Source organism: Mya arenaria, chromosome 6 (genome assembly GCF_026914265.1).
Source record: "Mya arenaria isolate MELC-2E11 chromosome 6, ASM2691426v1".
Classification (NCBI taxonomy): Eukaryota; Metazoa; Mollusca; class Bivalvia; order Myida; family Myidae; genus Mya; species Mya arenaria.
Window position 1 is genome coordinate 68,391,580 of NC_069127.1, and position 17,848 is coordinate 68,409,427.

The window sequence follows — 17,848 nt, forward strand, 5'->3', positions numbered from 1 at the left end:
GCTATAAATTATGAAAACTTATTGTCGAGAACATTTAAAGTGGAAATAGTTCTTCCCGTCTTTAGTTGTTCTTACTGATTACACTTCCATGTCTTAAAAGCTACAAGCTTTCTTTTCTGGTGTGATACCGTACAGACATTTGTAAGTCTCAATAGCGATGCATCTTACTCTGCTCAGATATAATGTTGGCAATTGGACTCTCTGAAGAAGATTTTCGGCATCTGGTCGGAATGTCGGCTGATCTGTCCAATCATATGCCCCGATAAAGGTCCGATATTTACGTTATTATGAATTGGTACACTGTAATATATTGTCATGGAAATGATTGTAATTATACTAGACTAAGTTTTCTTGAAATTTATCCCTGCATTTATATGTGCGTCTGGGATAGCGCGTCAAGTTCCCTGTTATGCCAGTGGAGAGATTGTGTTAAAGTATTTTATCTTGCTGAACAGAGAAAAACAATCTAAATATAACATTATTGTGAAGCTACAAGCTATCTCAAAGTATATCGAAACGATGACGGACCAAAAACGAACATATAACTAAATAGGTCCGATATCGGCCCGAAAGGTTTCCAACAGATATCGGTCCGATTTGTATCCGATGGGAAAAGCGATAGACTTGGGCTTCTGGTCATGAGGTTGCCGACCAAAATCGATCAAAACCCCAAGTCGAGTTGAAGAGGAAACTATGACGTCCGTGCGACGTTTTTAAGATTTCTTAAAAAGCAACGTTGACCTGTTTTAAAGGGAGATACCCTGGCCGATATAATTCTCTTTTCCTTTATTATATAGAAATGCATTTACTAGAAAACCTGGACGTCGGTATCATTTTGACCATGTTTCAATTTAATTGCTGCTTTTTTGCCGAAGATGCGGTAATTGTATCAGAGACTAAGACAGGATTGTAGAATTTTCTAAATAGTTTACATTCCTATTGTCGCAAATGGAATCTCACTGTAAACATAAATAAAACTAAGGTTATGGTTTTCAATAAGGGTAAAAGATTTGGGATTAATGATAAATGGTTTTATGATAGCAACGATGTGGAAATTGTTAGCTCTTTTAATTATCTAGGAGTTGTACTTACTAGTGATGGTTAATTAATGCAAGCTACAAAAAACTAAGCGGCTCAGCTCTCTCCACTCTTTGATGGCTCTAGTTTGCAATATCAAAGTACCAATAAATATAATGTTTGATCTTAATACGTACGTATTATCAGTTCTTAACTATGGTTTATGAAGTCTGGGTTATGGCTCTGAAGTTTGGGGTTACATAAGTTCGAACGTGGTAGAAAGAGCACACAAGAAGTTTTGTATTTGTGTGTTCAATGTGAACCAATCTACCAATACTTTGGCTTTGCATGGGAAGTTGGGCAGGTTCCCTTTGCATATTGAAAGACATGTTAGAATTGTAAAACATTTCTTAAAACTTAACTCGGTGATGCACGACAATTGTATTTTAAATGCTTTATTACAGGACCAAATTTATTGTGTTGAGAGTTTTACTTCTTCAAACTGGGTATATAAGTTAAGAAGATTTTCCAGCCATCTGGTCTTTATGAAGTATGCTTATATCCTAGGTCTGTAACAATGGAAGGGTTTGTTCCCGTTCTAAAATAGTAGACAATTATATCAACAATTGGAGGTCTGGGATAGACTTGTCTTCTTCTCTAGATGTATTCAAAGAAATTAAAACCAGTTTTGAACAATCCTCATACCTCAGTCTTGTAGAAAGCACAAAGTATAGAAATAATTTATCTAAATTATGCTTATCATCCCATAAACTAAATATAGAGTTAGATCGACACAATACTGTTCATAGCAATGAAAGAAAATGTACAGTCTGTAATTAAAATACTATTGAGGACGAGTTTCATTTCGCCCTTAAATTCCCAGTATATGCCGACCTTGGATGTCAATATATTCCGAGGTATTACTAATGCAAAGTAATAACCAAACCATCATAAGGAGGTAAACGCTCTACTGTGAAAAGTCCTTCAAATTACGTCATTCTTTAATCAAGTTTTATTTTTAATAAACCAGAAGCTCGTAGACCCGCGAGGCATAAAGTGCACAATGGTGACAAATACAAATAATATGTACATGTGCGGTAATACATTAACTGATACATTTTATACAAAATCAGATTTAGATCATGCATGCATTTATAAATCAACAGTAATTTTACTCTTACTTTCCCGAGTTTATAATACATCCTCCCTTTCAATCTAAGTGCGAAAATGTAATTACCTAGAGCGTTTACAGAAAAGATATTAAGGTAAATCAAAATGTAATAAATATATATGTATACATTTCAAATACATTATGTACAATAAACAATAGTCTGCCTTTAGAAATCAATCTGCATAAACTCATATCTTAACAACAGAAGAGTTTATGGACAAACAATGATAGCATAACTATATATAATGTTTTCCCTCTTTCTTTTCTCGCTTTGCTTGTAGATACAACTATGATACATGTTGTTATGTTGATTGTAACATAAACTGAAGTGATAAAACTTAAATGAGTAGTTGTTTGATATATACAGATTTTTTTAAATTTTTATTTTCATAAATCAATATTATTATTATACAGTTCTCCACAAAATTGTATGTAGCACTCAGCATGATATAATTATATATATATATATATATATATATATATATATATATTTTATATATATATATATATATTATATATATATATATATATATATATATATATATATATATATTGCACGTAAATCAATAGTCATTAGCTTAACACATTATACCTAAATATTGACAACATTATTGTTATTTTAATACCCGTTTTAACAATGTCCAAATCAAAATTATAATTAATCTATTAATGTAACCTATGATATATTTGTCACAAAAAGTGACATGCCATGTTAATGTTTGTATACATATTGTTGTGACGATGAGCGTTTTATGCTTAAGTCGAATGAAATTTCTGTTCTGTTCTGAACTGATGATAATTTAATTGTGAGAAATGTATATGAGCAATACACATATAAATACACCCCATACCATATTATGATTCAGAAGTTCCTCGAGACAGACAAGTTGCGCCAATTAGCAACCTTTATTTTTCGAAACTTAAATCTAAACATTTAGCATACGACAGCCTCTAAACATATGAGGGATTCTACAACGTAATACATTTATTATTGGTGCCGAATCATGGTATGACGACTCCAAAGTTTGGAAATAAAATACATTATAAGGCACTTCTTAACTAACTAAAATGTTATTTGGGTTCGAAACATCGGATTTCCTGAGGTTTAGCTCGGGCACGCGCCCTCGAGCGATCGCAGCTCACTTAGTTGTATTTTTGACTTCCACACAGAAACACTTTTGTCTACCGGATAGTGATTCTTTGTTAACAGTTAATTCATCAGCATTTAAAATTATATTCTGTCGGAGTTATCCTCAGTTCTTTGATGGCTGCATCTCATCTGGATCATAGTTGTTCGGTTACAGATCGGGGTTGGTTATGTTTCTTGACTGGTGTCTGAAATCAATGAATAAAAACATTACCCTGATACCTATAATTATGGTTGCACAGTTAAATGGAAAATACGTGAACAATCCAACTTGTTACCATACGCACAACGTTTTAAACAACTGTAAACAATGAGACGATTATGAAACATGTGTCAGACGTCTAGGACTTTCGTTTTGTACCTAGTACCAGACAAAGGGTGCGTCCATGTTATTGTACCAAGTAAAGATAGAAGTATGCTGCTTGAATAAATTACATTTTTTAAGAAAAGGCGGTTTAAACAGAGCAGAGAAATACTTTTAATATTTAATTGAATCGCTTTTGTATAAAACAACTACAAGTGCTTTAATTGGTTTATATTTGGAAACACATACGCTTTCATTCGTTTCCGTATGACCGCAGCTATACAAATGGTCCCGGCTAACGCTACCAAACACGCCAGGGCAATGCATGCTATAATGTCTGAAAAGAAGGAAAACAAAAATGCAAAATAAGAAATGCTTGTACATGCACGAAACCCTTCAAAATACTGATCATTGATCGGTTTTCGAGCTCCCATAGGCAAAAGTTTTGACAACTGACTAAAAACTTACATTCTATAGTTAAATTCAGAAAAAGAAACCATAGACTCCTGATTGAAACTGGTAGCTGGAACAGAACGCAACTGAATGAAAGAGTGTGTACAAATTCCGATAAATTAGGCGATGAATTTCATCATCTTTTCGAATGTAATATTTTTGATGAAGAACGGAAGAAATATTTGAAACCCTACTTTTACAGACATCTGAATATTTTCAAACTAAAGAAACTTATAACTTAAACTTTTTTTGATAAATTGGTTAAGGGATCCGCCGCCGAATTATTTCGAAAACTCAAAAAAAAAAAAAAAAAATTAAATCCTTTTTTTTATTTTCGCACCACCCGTCCAACATTTTTTCAAAAAAATCCGTTAACCAATTAATAAAAAAATGGCCTAAATACCAGGAATAAAATACAAATGTTTGTTAAAGCAATTTTATTGAAATCATTATAGTTGTAGGACATCCCTGTTGACATAAACAGAATTTGAGCAATTTTGTTTCTAATTGCTACGATATTTTTTATTGACTCTCCATTTATTTATTTATCCACTAATATATGTGACAATACATATTATTTACACTGGTAATTTACAATTTATAATATTCATTGTCAAACTTTTGTAATATAAGAAATCAAATCTTTAAATGTACCCATTTCACTCGTTTGCCTTTGTGACATTTATTATTTGATATTACCTTATTTATCCATGTTTGTATTGGAATGAGTGTAATAAAGGAAACTTGACTTGACTTGACAACCTCTTGATTGAGAGGTGAGAGGCACTAGACCCATAAAGATGCAATCTTACTCTAAAATAAGATTTGCCACAATTAATACAATTGTTTTGACATATCAAAAAGGATGAATAAATGTCAAACACCATGGTTCTTATGAAGGAGACCGAGTTTAATTTGAAGGAAAGGTGCAGAAAACATGGTATTTCTACCGTATGAGACGATAGTAGATCACAGAACATGTTTAAGCACTAACCAATCATTTTTTTTTTTTTTTGCGTTTCAGCCATTAAATAAACGATTAGAATCTTGTTATCAGTAAATAATATCTTCCATAGATGCATTATTTAGTGAGTATCTTAAGGTATAGCCCTCAACAATTATGTTTGTTATACATGTGTTTGTAATGATTTTGAATAAAAGTGTCACTTTAAAACGTTTTCGTATAAGAATTTTTCTTGTACTTTACATGTAGATCAAAGTTATTTCTGACCAGCTATTTCATTCAGCTGGTTTATACTAATTTATACAAGCTAGATTGTAAGGACATCTGATGGCATAAAGAATCACTCTCGAGTCCGTTTTCTGGGTTGAAACCAGTCTTGATGTCCATGATTGAAATGCCATGGAGAAAGAATCCTATGTGTAGATCGAACCCAAAGTTTCTTATGTGAGAGAAAGACATCGATACCATTATACCAATCTCATAGTGACTATTTCATTAAATATTGTATCTGAAGCTAGCTAACATGATAATATGGATACATTAACAACCTTTGCAAAATGGATCGAAGCATCTTACTTACATGGTTCAAGTATGGATGGTTTTGGAGTCACTGTTTGCTCTTCATGGGTCTTCTTACCGGTCAAAACTGTACCCTTGTTACTCGTAGCTTCATTGAAATCCTCAAAATCATTTGATGTGGCTGTTATCACTTTAGGAGGCACTGCCATGATGCTAGCGTTTGTAGATCTTGTTGGTAATGTCGTTGTCGTCCTTGTCGTCGGTGTTAACGTGGTAGTGGTTTTAGCTGGTCTTTTTGTCTTCGTTGTCGTCGGGTTTGCCGGGGTTGTTTTTGGTGAATGTGTTGTGGATGTTGATGTCGTCGTTGTCGTTGGGGTTGACGTTGTCGTTGGGGTTGTTGTCGTTGATGTTGTTGTCGTTGGTGTTGTTGTCGTTGGTGTTGGGGTTGTTGTTGCCGTTGGGGTAGTTGTTGATGTCGTTGTCGTTGGAGTTGTTGTTGTCGTTGGGGTTGTTGTTGTCGTTGGGGTTGTAATCGTTGGTGTTGTTGTCGTTGGGGTTGTTGTCGTTGGTGTTGTTGTCGTCGGTGTTGTTGTCGCTTGGGTTGGGGTTGTTGTTGCCGTTGGGGTAGTTGTCGTTGGTGTTGTTGTCGTTGGGGTTGTTGTCGTTGTCGTTGGGGTTGGGGTTGTCGTTGTCGTTGGGGTTGTTGTCGTTGTCGTTGGGGGTGGGGTTGTCGTTGGTGTTGTTGTCGTTGGGGTTGGGGTTGTTGTTGTCGTTGGTGTTGTTGTCGTTGGTGTTGTTGTCGTTGGTGTTGTTGTCGTTGGTGTTGTTGTCGTTGAGGTTGGGGTTGTCGTTGTCGTTGGGGTTGTTGTCGTTGTCGTTGGGGTTGTTGTCGTTGGTGTTGTTGTCGTTGGGGTCGTTGTCGTTGGTGTTGTTGTCGTTGTCGTTGGGGTTGTTGTCGTTGGGGTCGTTGTCGTTGGGGTCGTTGTCGTTGGTGTTGTTGTCGTTGTCGTTGGGGTTGTTGTTGCCGTTGGGGTAGTTGTTGGTAAAAATGTTGTTGTTGAGGCTGTTGTTGTCGTTGTCGGTGCTGTTGGGGTTATTGTTGGCGAAACTGTTGTGGTTGCTGTTATTGTTGTCGTCGGGGTTGTTGGTAAATGTGTTGTTGTCGTAGGTGTTGTAGTTTTTGTTGTTGTGGTAGTAGAAAAATGCTGGCTTTCGAAACATTCAACTTCTATCAAAGGTCCGGTATTGGTATCTGTTTAGATAAATAATCACACAATTTATAAATTGTAAATTCCTTTTTATCATTTCGGACATGTTGAGTTTTCGGATATCGTTTTGCGAGATTATATTCCAGTTTATTTTAAGAAAGTGTGATTGTGCTAAGCAGTTTCATAATTTTTTCGGCTTCTTGAGACATCAACAAGACAAGAAATTAAATGTTCAGATAACATGTTCTCGTGTTCTAGGTCTTTCGCAAAGACTGCTGATGCATATTGAACATCTATCTTTCCCTAATGTCAACTTCTCAGTAAGTAACATTGTATAACACAATAATACACGATGGTGTGACATTCTGTATACAGCAAAACACTACAGTTAGTGAAGTGTTCATTCAATTTTAAACGCATTGTTCATGTAAAACTACTGCTATGGTGATTTGATGTCATGCTGTGCCTGTATAAATAATGATGATATTTTAACAAAACCTGCATACATCAGAGTAAAATTTGTGTTGCACCAAAAATGTTTAGGCAAATAATATATGTTACTCTTTTTTTCGAATTCACCTTTCGACGCTTCGTTATATCTTTGGAATGGATTTTTTTTTAAATTTTCTTTTCGCTCACTCGCCTATTTTTTTTCTCTTGAAAATCCGTAGTTTTTTTGGTGTGGCCTTACGTTATCTAGATATTTTTTAAACTTACCTTTTTCTGAATCGTTTTGTTCAATTGGATATCCTGAAAATATACAGGCATATTTATATTCTGCTGAAACGGTTGATTAGTCTGCTGAAACGGGCATTCGTAGTAAGGAATACATGTATTACCTTCCAAAAGCATTATCGTCAATGTCTTCCTCAACACATATAATAAGTTTAAAAAAATGAAAATAAATTGGATTAGTATGATCTACGACACGGATCCGTCTATGAGTCAAATATGCACCTCACTGTGAAACATAGAAAGTCACAGCCATTCAGAACGGGCATTCATAATGAGTGTTTGCAATTATTTGTTCACTAATGAGATTGAGTAGTACTCAAATTATCGCAATATTGAACGCTTCGTTGCTGACTTTATTTTGTTGAACGAGTTGACTTTTTAAGACAATGTAGTAGACAAAAGTGTGAAGGTTGTGTCATATTCGAACCGACGATGTTATTATTCTTGTGACTAGTAATCCTTCGGGATTCTAGCTAACCGATTACACATTCCGACATTATTATCAATATAAGACAAAGAAACGCGTTAACTCAAAGGGACTCGCTCATGTTTTCGCACACGTTTTTCCCGGTTACACATCCGAAAAGATTAATATTATTTTACTCTTTTTGTCGAAATTGCAGAAAAAAGTACAAAGTATGAAAAAGACTCTGTTTTAAGTTGGGTGAGTACCCTCGCCCGCAGTCAATGAAAAATTACAAAAATTCCAATAAAAACCCACGCCCACAAGTACTCATATACTAACATAAGCTAGGATAACTTAACCTTTAAGCCTTTTATTGAATCGCGGTACTAACGCTTTTCAAAATCGTGGACTTTTAAGACAGTATTTGAGCATGACGTAAACACTTTTAGAAGGTTCAAGCCGCCAGTACCTTAAGTTCAACATTCCTAATGATTTGCCACACTTTATTTGGTTATACGAAAGTACAGTTAACCGCAACACGAGCGAGTCCCTTTAAACGCCTTTATGATGGCATTGTAACTGAAAAATGCTGCGACAATGAATATTGAAAAAAACAAACTCAATTTCCATTGGTTTACAATCATGGTTGTTTCCGCTGAACATGATTTTATACATTTTTAACATTTTATAGTAGAAAGAAGGGTTCGTTCGAACAGGCGCTCCTATTTTCTTTAAAATATTTACATCTATACTATTATATTCATTAAACATAACACACCACAGTCTTTCTCGTCCGTGTGATCTGCACAAGTCGACACGTTGTCACAGCGATCCGATTCTCGAAAACAGCCATTTCCGTCCGTACAGGCTACCATGCCCTCAGAACACATTTCTGGAAAGAACAAAAAAGAAAGGCTCGAACAAATCGTCTTGGGCCGTATTTAATAAGCAACTTAGCTTGAACTTAAAATTAAGATTTAAACTAAGTATTTTGATTGGCCTGTATATTTAGCTGACCAAAAGGCTGAATTAAATCACTGAGGCATGTCTAAGGATAAGAATAAGATCAATATTGAGTACTGGCCCTGGCCCCAATTTCTCGAAACATCTTAAGTATAACAGGCTTAAGTTGCTTATTTCAATAAGCAAAAATACATACTTAAATTGGATTTTGATAGATGAAAAATGGTTTATTGTGACTAGCATAAGGTAAATTCCTATCTAAAGTATAACAACTATTAAAGAAATAAAGAATTAATATTTCGCCAATTATTGAAAAACATGAAAGTGAGCTTAGCTTAATCCTGGTATAAGGGACTCAAGAAGTTTCGAGAACTAATGACCGGATTTTGGAAGCCCTACGGAATGCGGACATACAGAGGGACTGCAATGTACTTCATCCCCAGCAAGCAAGGCTAAATGGGTCCCATATGGGCTGAATCTGGGCAAAATGCCCATATGGGGCCCATATAGGACCCATATGGTTGAGAATGCCCAGATGGGACCCATATAGCTGCTCATCTATATTAATTTGATACACAAAAGGAAACGAAGTTCATTGTTATATGAAAATATGTTAACATCGATACTATGTGAAAAAAGTTCATTATTTCATGAATCGGCTTCACATCTTTTGCCATGATATGCCCCAGATAGGTCCCATATGGGTCCCATATACTCAGCATTATCATTATAGTAGGGCAGTGTTAGATGGTAAGGCACGATGTTGTGGCGATGATACATAAGTACACAAGGAACATATATTTTTCCGTATTTTCATATTTTTATTACTTCTTAAATATAGACCTTTTCCAATTATGTTTTTAGTAGCAATTCAGTCACAAATAAAAAGAATATGCGAAAAATTTGTCACGTGACATTTTATCGACGCGCGGATAACGAACGTGATTGAGTGATAAAACAATGGTTAAATTCATTTTAAAGAAAATGTAAAGGTTCTTATTTAACTTTTAAAGCAATTTGTATTTATATTTATAGTAATTTGATTTTAAACAAGTGAATTACTGATGACTTTCAAGTAGAAGTATTGTTTGTGCTACGATTTTGTATTTTGTCATATAATTTCGCTATAATATATAAATTATAAAGTAAAGGCATTCGGGATGGCAGATGCCAAAACAAAAAAAAACTAAACAAAAAAACCCGGCAAATTTATGGTTCATGCAGCTGTGGGGAACCTATTCACATATAGACCTCCAAAGAGACTTCAACATATTCTTTTCTCTTGAATGGATTCTGACAATCATTAATCTATTATCCAATTTAAAAGTGCACCAAGGATCGAGGCTGTACGAAGATATGAGCCAGGGTGAACATGCTAATGGTGATGATGAGGATGATGGCCCTGTTACAGCCAAGATCAACACCACCCAACATTCCAGCTACCCGTTCATTATTCGATGTTCAGCAGAGCAGAATCCAAGAAGGAAAATTTTAATGGAATGTAAAATGGTTTTCATAATTGAACCTTGCATCTTTTTATTATTTTAAAGATTAACAAACAGCCAATCACATAATTGGTTTAATGATTAACTGTATATTACCTGAAGTGTCTTGTTTAAATTTTTATTATTAACAGAATGTTATTTGTTCCAGATCGGGACACCTGGATCTATGTGATTTTGGAAAACCAGCAGGAGCAATTGCGACAGCATACGCAGCTCCTCCGTCTCATCCTGGTGAGAGGTTTAGCACAAGATGCAATTCCAAGTGAGTCGCCAGAGAGGATATCTTTCCCCCTTAAAACTGTGGTGGATTTGACAGCCTTCAAAGAGCGAAAGTCACAAGCGAATGCTGCATCATCCGTTGTAAGTTTCCCAAACATAGTTGACTGATTTTTTATGAGGTGTCTTTAAATTTAAAAATGCATAATTTGAGCTTTAAAATTACATTTTGAAGTGACATTATTCATTCAAGTTTGTTTTTGAAACGTGATCTGATAGTATCAATATAAGGGCAGGCACACAAACTGAGCCAGTATATGGGGCGCTGAGAGTGCTTCAAATTTTAATATTTAATTGTACCACATTGAGTGTGAGACTATGGATCTGCTTAAAAGGTTTTGCTGTTTTGCATTTATATGTGGATTTACAGGCATTTTCATGCACAACTTTTTGTTCAAGGTAAAATACTTGGCAAAATATGGTGGGAGTGAAACAGTGGACACGGTTTCCCGGATAATGAAGACGGTGTTGACAACAAATCTGGCCCGCCAATACAACCTAAACGGAACCAAACAAAAAAAGAAACTGGACAGACTCCACTTGATAAACATCTTTTTCAGTAGGTGGTTTTGTTGTTGTATATATAACGGTGTGCTAAATGAAACTACCTATGCTGTGCATATACATCAATGGATTTAAAAAAATATAACTGAGTATTAGAGTTAAAAAATGACAAACTTTTTAAGATACCTATCTAAATTTATCTGCCTAGCTAAAATTACCATATACAGTTGACGATAAAATGCTGCTTATTTATTACTAAACATTTGATAATCACTTTGATGAAATAACTGTCTCAGATATTCATCTATCCACTAACACTATTTACAGGATGTCTACAATTGAACCCAGCAACACGCTTTAGAACCGCAAAGAAATGGAGGGGCCATTTAGAAGTGGCTTTTCGAGTCTCGAGGTAGCGAGGTTGGCCGCAGAGACCGAGCAAGGGTCACCCCGATGCTTCCTGAGTAGAATGTTGACTTATTTACTTACCATAAAAATTCGGATTTACGAATTAGAATTAAACCAACAAAAAATGTCAAAATATTTTTCAAATTGATTATGTACAATATGTATGCTTCTATTGTTTTATCATAAACACATCAATGTCGTGTGATATGTTATGTAGTTTGTATGCAAAATGTATCACAATAATGTAATAATGTGATATCTCCAACTTTTTCCCTAAATTTTCATATCGTAAGGGTTGCAAGAAGAGCATTTCTTATCTATATTTATAGGCAAATCCCTGTTGCTTTTACTTTTTTGTATAAACATAAGACAAACTGTCCATGACAAATAAAAGACCCATCAACAAGACAGATATGTTTAGTTCACATTTGGATAATTGTTCTAAAGAAGACTCTTAATAAGCGAAACCTGTTGGCATTGAATAATTATCATAATATCTCGGAATGATGTCAGTTTTTGTATTACTATAATATTTTCTTATCCTGTGTACACCATTTTAAACTTTGATACACTCACAATAAACTTATTTTAAGATGAAGTAAGAAATTTGGCTGAATGAAATCTGCTACTGAAGGGTGTTACGCTTAAGAACTTTCGAAAAATTTGGGCCGGATGACTTTAATTATATCAATCCCTTTTATTTCCCTGGAGATAACAGTGATCCGAGATTTGTACATGGTAGATACATTTTTTTTTAACCTGTGGATTGAGTGTGTATATATTAATTAATCCTTCTTGATATACAACAATGAATCAGGTCTAAATGATATAATTTTATTATGTAAATATTTGTTATAACTTATATGCTGTTGCTCTACTTTTGTTTCATATGTATTTTGTAATGTAACTTCATGCATGGAGGAAATAAGGATATATATGTTTTAACATTCAGTCATGTCAGTTCACTGGTCAGTATTACAAGGTGCATTAATTGTGTTAGTCAATAGCTCTGGTTTGTGTTTATTTTTTTCTCCTTTTAAATTCTTTTTTATTTTACATGTATGATTTTTGTGATTGAATCCAATGTGCCAATTAACTTGAAACTGTTATTTCATTTCTTGTTTGAACGCTGCTTTATGTCTAAGCAATATTTTTATACTTGAATGTGTAGATGCACTCCATGCTCTGTTTATTAGAATTGTGCGTCTTTCGATTTGTGTATTTTTTTAAAAACACATTCGTTAAAGCAGTCGGAGCTCCTCGGCCTATATTATGTTGTACTAGATTATTTTAGCTTGGTATTGTCAAACGAAACGGAAAAAAATGTGTCATAATTTCAGACATATTTTTCTTGTGTGCCACTTTTATATTGCCAGTATTACGCAAAACCTTAACATTGTCAGTATGTAATTTTTGTTGACTTTTTTAGTGTACATCTTGTTTTACATTTCTAATGTTTTCATGTTAATAAACTTAATAAGATTATAGCTATCTTTGTTGTGTAATGAAATATTATGTTGACATTATGTCATTTGTACTTCTCAACATAGCTGTTTGTCTAGATAACCAATGAAAGGATAGTAATGCAATAGGTGAACACTCAAGATCAAATATTTTAGGTAATTGAAATCAATATTTTATAACATGTTATAACAAAAGTAACGGTTTACCCCAAATTAATTGCTTAGATAGGGCATATACAGCCCACACATACCATGTGGGACCCATATGGGCCCCATATCAAGCCCTGTTCAAAAACCCATGTGGGGCCCATTTGGGTCCTAAATCGAGCCCTGTTCCAAAACCCATGTGGGGTCCATATGGGTCCCACATTCAGCCCATATGGGTTGCCCATATGAGACCCACATAGAGCCCTGTTGCAAAACCCATGTGGGGCCCAGATGGGTAGCCCACATGGGACACATATGGTAACCCACGTGGGACCCATATGGGTCCCACATGTTTTGCTGGATGGGTCATCACCAGGAGCTAGTACCCTGCTGAATGCTTCTAACCAGATGCGGGGTTAAAACAAACCTCGAAATCGTTTACTTAATTTGTATCCGCTAAGCGTCGGATACCAAAGACTAACCCATTCAATTACATCACATCGGTTCACCCATTGTGTTCCCATTCAATGATTAAAGAGTATCGAAATGGGTCGAGCGATGGATTTCTCTTGTCAGTAAGGGAGAACCCACATGGATATACTCGTATTCAATTCTGAGTCTAGTCGATTACCTTTTTTACAGTTCCTTTCATCGGACTCGTCGCTACAGTCCGGCGAGTTGTCACATCTGTATCCCTTACTGATACAACTTCCATCTTCTTCGCACTGGAACTCATCAGCGCCGCATAGAGCTGCAGCAGTGGTATACATAATATAAATGAGCATATATAAGTACTAGTTACAGCACCCATAAGTTTGGCTTGAACTCTAACTCATTACGTTTTAGAAGACCACACAAATTGTGAAACACACCTGGACTAATGTTTGGTTTACAAAATAAAATGATGTATGTAACAGTATGCAATATATTACATGTATTAACAGTAAAACACCGGTTTAAACACAGAAGAAAGGGAACATTCCTACAAACTAGAAAACTCCTTGCAGTTCTGGGTCTGACCTCACTGGAAATATATTGCATAATAGTTCTATAAATAGTATACTGCAGGGGAGGGAGTCCGAAATAATATTCATAATTAATTCATTTCGGTTTTCTCCCTTCTGCCTGCACTGCTCTGGCACTGAAATTAGCAAAATGGTCGAAATATACGCAGTAGCATTGTTTGTTGATGGAAGAACATATATCCTTTATCATATCCATTAAAACATACCTCAGATTTTGTAAACATACATTTGCATTCATACCCCAACTACTTGGTCAGCTGGGTCATATTCCTCAGTATTGCTATGAATTTGTGCGCAAGTTAAAAAATAAATATCCACCTCTGTGTATTTAAGTCATAAGCTTATGGACATTCTAATGATTCTTATTTCCATGTAGAACTTTTGCGAATGATTGGTCTAATTTGTACATTTGTCAATAAATTGTTATACTCTCTTAGTTAAAGTTATGGTCGGAATTAAATGAGTATTTTATGTAATACAATTGTGCTCACATTCTCTTAAGATTGGAGTTGATAGGCGTAAAAGAATAAAACACTAGTATTTAAATGCGACATTTTGCTGTGATGTACGTTTTATTCCGCTGCCCATGGTACTCATCAAATCAATCTCGAGTCTGGGTTGGGTTGTGAGTGGGGTTTGAGTGGATAGTTTGTAAGTTGGCAGGTAGGTTGGGTGTGTGGATGGGTAGGTGTGAGAACGAGCGAGCGAGTGCCGTGCTGTCATTCTTATGTTTTTTTTTGAATATCACATAAAAGATATCATCGCTCAAGCTGTTCAGCACTTTCAGTGCTTTGAATTTTGAGCATGAGTGCAGCGATGTATTACTGAACTGTCTATAACCATATCATCACTTCATTGCCGTACATTTACTTTATTTATAAATATCCACATATATATATATATATATATATATATATATATATTTATATATATATATAGTGAATATATAAATTTTAATATGTTTATATTGTAATGAATGCAGGCAATGAGAACCGTCACGCGTATTAAAGAACAGCCATCCTAAACTATGGCATCATCGGATACCGCCTCATACACACAAAGCTATGCTTCGTTGTGTATGTATCAAGTTTAACGAACAAAAGTAACGTGGTTGCCGACGATGACACTACCGGTGTTTCGTATGATAAGAAAAATAAGTTACCTGGCTTCATGAGTGCACAAAAGTCCGCCTCAAATGGTTGGTGAAGTTTGTCCAATGTGATATTAACGATCATTTCAGCCCCAACTTTGACGGTCCTATGCTCCTTAGATGAACACTCTTCTTGTGATGTTTTGGAGCTATGGTCGCTTGGATTTTCAAATTTGAAAAGGGAACCGCACGTTCCAGAAGGGCCCGTAATACTTAGAGAATAAAACAATAGGTCTGTGAATGTAGCTGTGCAATGACAAACAGACGACCGGATGTTCATAGTCCGACGGACCTCTGATGTGTCTATGTAGACTTCCGGTCCCTTTATCGTGCCGGCTGTGCACATTTTGATCACTGGAAGTAGTAATATCGACGTTAAGTTACTACTGTGATATCATAATGACAAATATAAGAACACATTACCAAGTCAGTGAAAAAGCCACCCCCCCCCCCGCCTTAAAAATCTGTATAGTTACTGTCTTATTGTTTGGAATAAAACATTAGAAAAACTCCTCTGCATGTAGCTTGATACCCTTAATACCGATAGGGCTTTATCCAGGTTTGAAAAAGAACAGGGTCCTGCAGAATAGAGACAGGGTGCTAAGAAACAAAACGGCACATATCGGGCTGTGAATTATTAAGGCATTTTGAATTTCATAGAAAATGTTAAAAATTGTGCTTGTTTAAGCAGTAATAAGTTTCAACTACTAACTTTGTATAGTTTATTTCAATTCATCATTTTATTTAAATAAAAAATAATAAAAATATTTTATTATCTTAAGCATTTAATTCTTTGAAGGTAGGAGGACGCACATTCGGGTCTCAATGAGGACAGAAGGGTGCACATTCGGGTCAAAATGAGGACAGAAGGGTGCACATTCGGGTCACAATGAGGACAGAAGGGTGCACATTCGGGTCACAATGAGGACAGAAGTATGCACATTCGGTTCACAATGAGGCCAAAGGGTGCACATTCGGGTCTCAATAAGGACAGGAGGGTGCACATTCGGTTCACAATGAGGACAAAAGGGTGCACATTCGGGTCTCAATAAGGACAGGAGGGAGCACATTCGGGTCACAATAAGGACAGGATGGTGCACATTCGGGTCTCAATAAGGACAGGAGGGTGCACATTCGGGTCACAATGAGGACAGTAGGGTGCACATTCCGGTCACAATGAGGACAGAAGTATGCACATTCGGTTCACAATGAGGCCAAAGGGTGCACATTCGGGTCACAATGAGGACAGAAGGGTGCACATTCGGGTCACAATGAGGACAGAAGGTTGCACATTCGGGTCACAATGAGGACAAAAGGGTGCACATTCGGGTCACAATGAGGACAAAAGGGTGCACATTCTGGTCAAAATGAGGACAGAAGGGTGCACATTCTGGTCACAATGAGGACAAAAAGGTGCACATTCGGGTCTCAATGATGACAGAAGGGTGCACATTCGGGTCACAATGAGGACAGAAGGGTGCACATTCGGGTCTCAATGACGACAGAAAGATGCACATTCGGGTCACAATGAGGACAGAAGGGTGCACATTCTGGTGACAATGAGGACAAAAGGGTGCACATTCGGGTCTCAATGATGACAGAAGGGTGAACATTCGGGTCACATTGAGGACAGGAGGGTGCATATTCGGGTCACAATGAGGTCAGAAGGGCGCATATTTGGGTCACAATGAGGACAGAAGGGTGCACATTCGGTTCTAAATGAGGACAGAAGACAGAACGGTGCTATGGGTGACAGTATCAGACAGAGATTTTTTTATTTTATGTAATTGTATATTATTATGTCTCAAAGATTTTTCCAAAGAGCTGTGACTGTACTGCGACGTATAAATATGATTGAAAAACCTACCTTTTGTCTGGTTAACATTTCCCGGACAGCCGCAGTAGCCTGGCAAAATAAAGGTGACCGTTAAATAATGCGTACAAATAGGCAGCGAAGAATTGATTTTTTTTATTAAATCGGTTGGTAGATTTTAAAAGAATTTGTTAACATTTATTAAATACAAATGTAAATTATACAGGTTATGTTGCGTTAATATGACGTGATTCACCTGGGAGGGGGGGGGGGGGGCACATGTGTCCCACGGGGACAAATTCAACATAGGGGCAAGTATGTGAACTTTTACGCCAATATCCAAAGAGGCAAATTTGGGGTGGGAAAATTTAACTTCATGTCATTTAATGCAGTAATTGTTGATTAGTATTAAATAATTGACAATTCAACAAAATAATTGAGGGAAATAATAAATAATATACTACTATTTTACACGGACAGATATGTTTGAACTACCACGTGTATTTGTGATTTAGATACTGTGTTTTCAAGTTTGTTTGATGTTGTTTTTTTCCCTGAGCCTCACATCGAAATGTAGTACTAACGTTTTGAAATACTTTTACATGTAATTAAAAACTATCGCACTTAGCTGATATTTAGAAAATTACCCGGCTTAAACACATGCTTAAAT

The 17,848-nt window shown here is 35.8% G+C and overlaps 1 protein-coding gene across 1 annotated transcript in view; it reads right to left on the reverse strand.

Annotated features, from left to right (window-relative positions):
* Window positions 1-3,080: 3,080 nt before the first annotated feature.
* The window catches only part of LOC128237359 (mucin-2-like), a 29,192-nt gene continuing 14,424 nt past the window's right edge, over window positions 3,081-17,848 (reverse strand). Inside the window, exons 9-16 of the mRNA XM_052952808.1 lie at window positions 17,233-17,271; window positions 15,378-15,719; window positions 13,822-13,941; window positions 8,703-8,816; window positions 7,501-7,533; window positions 5,637-6,827; window positions 3,889-3,976; window positions 3,081-3,523 (exon numbers count right to left, since the gene is read on the reverse strand). Of these exons, the coding sequence (XP_052808768.1) occupies window positions 3,487-3,523; window positions 3,889-3,976; window positions 5,637-6,827; window positions 7,501-7,533; window positions 8,703-8,816; window positions 13,822-13,941; window positions 15,378-15,719; window positions 17,233-17,271 (1,964 nt within the window). The 3' untranslated portion in view covers window positions 3,081-3,486. The remainder of the gene's footprint in view (window positions 3,524-3,888; window positions 3,977-5,636; window positions 6,828-7,500; window positions 7,534-8,702; window positions 8,817-13,821; window positions 13,942-15,377; window positions 15,720-17,232; window positions 17,272-17,848) is intronic.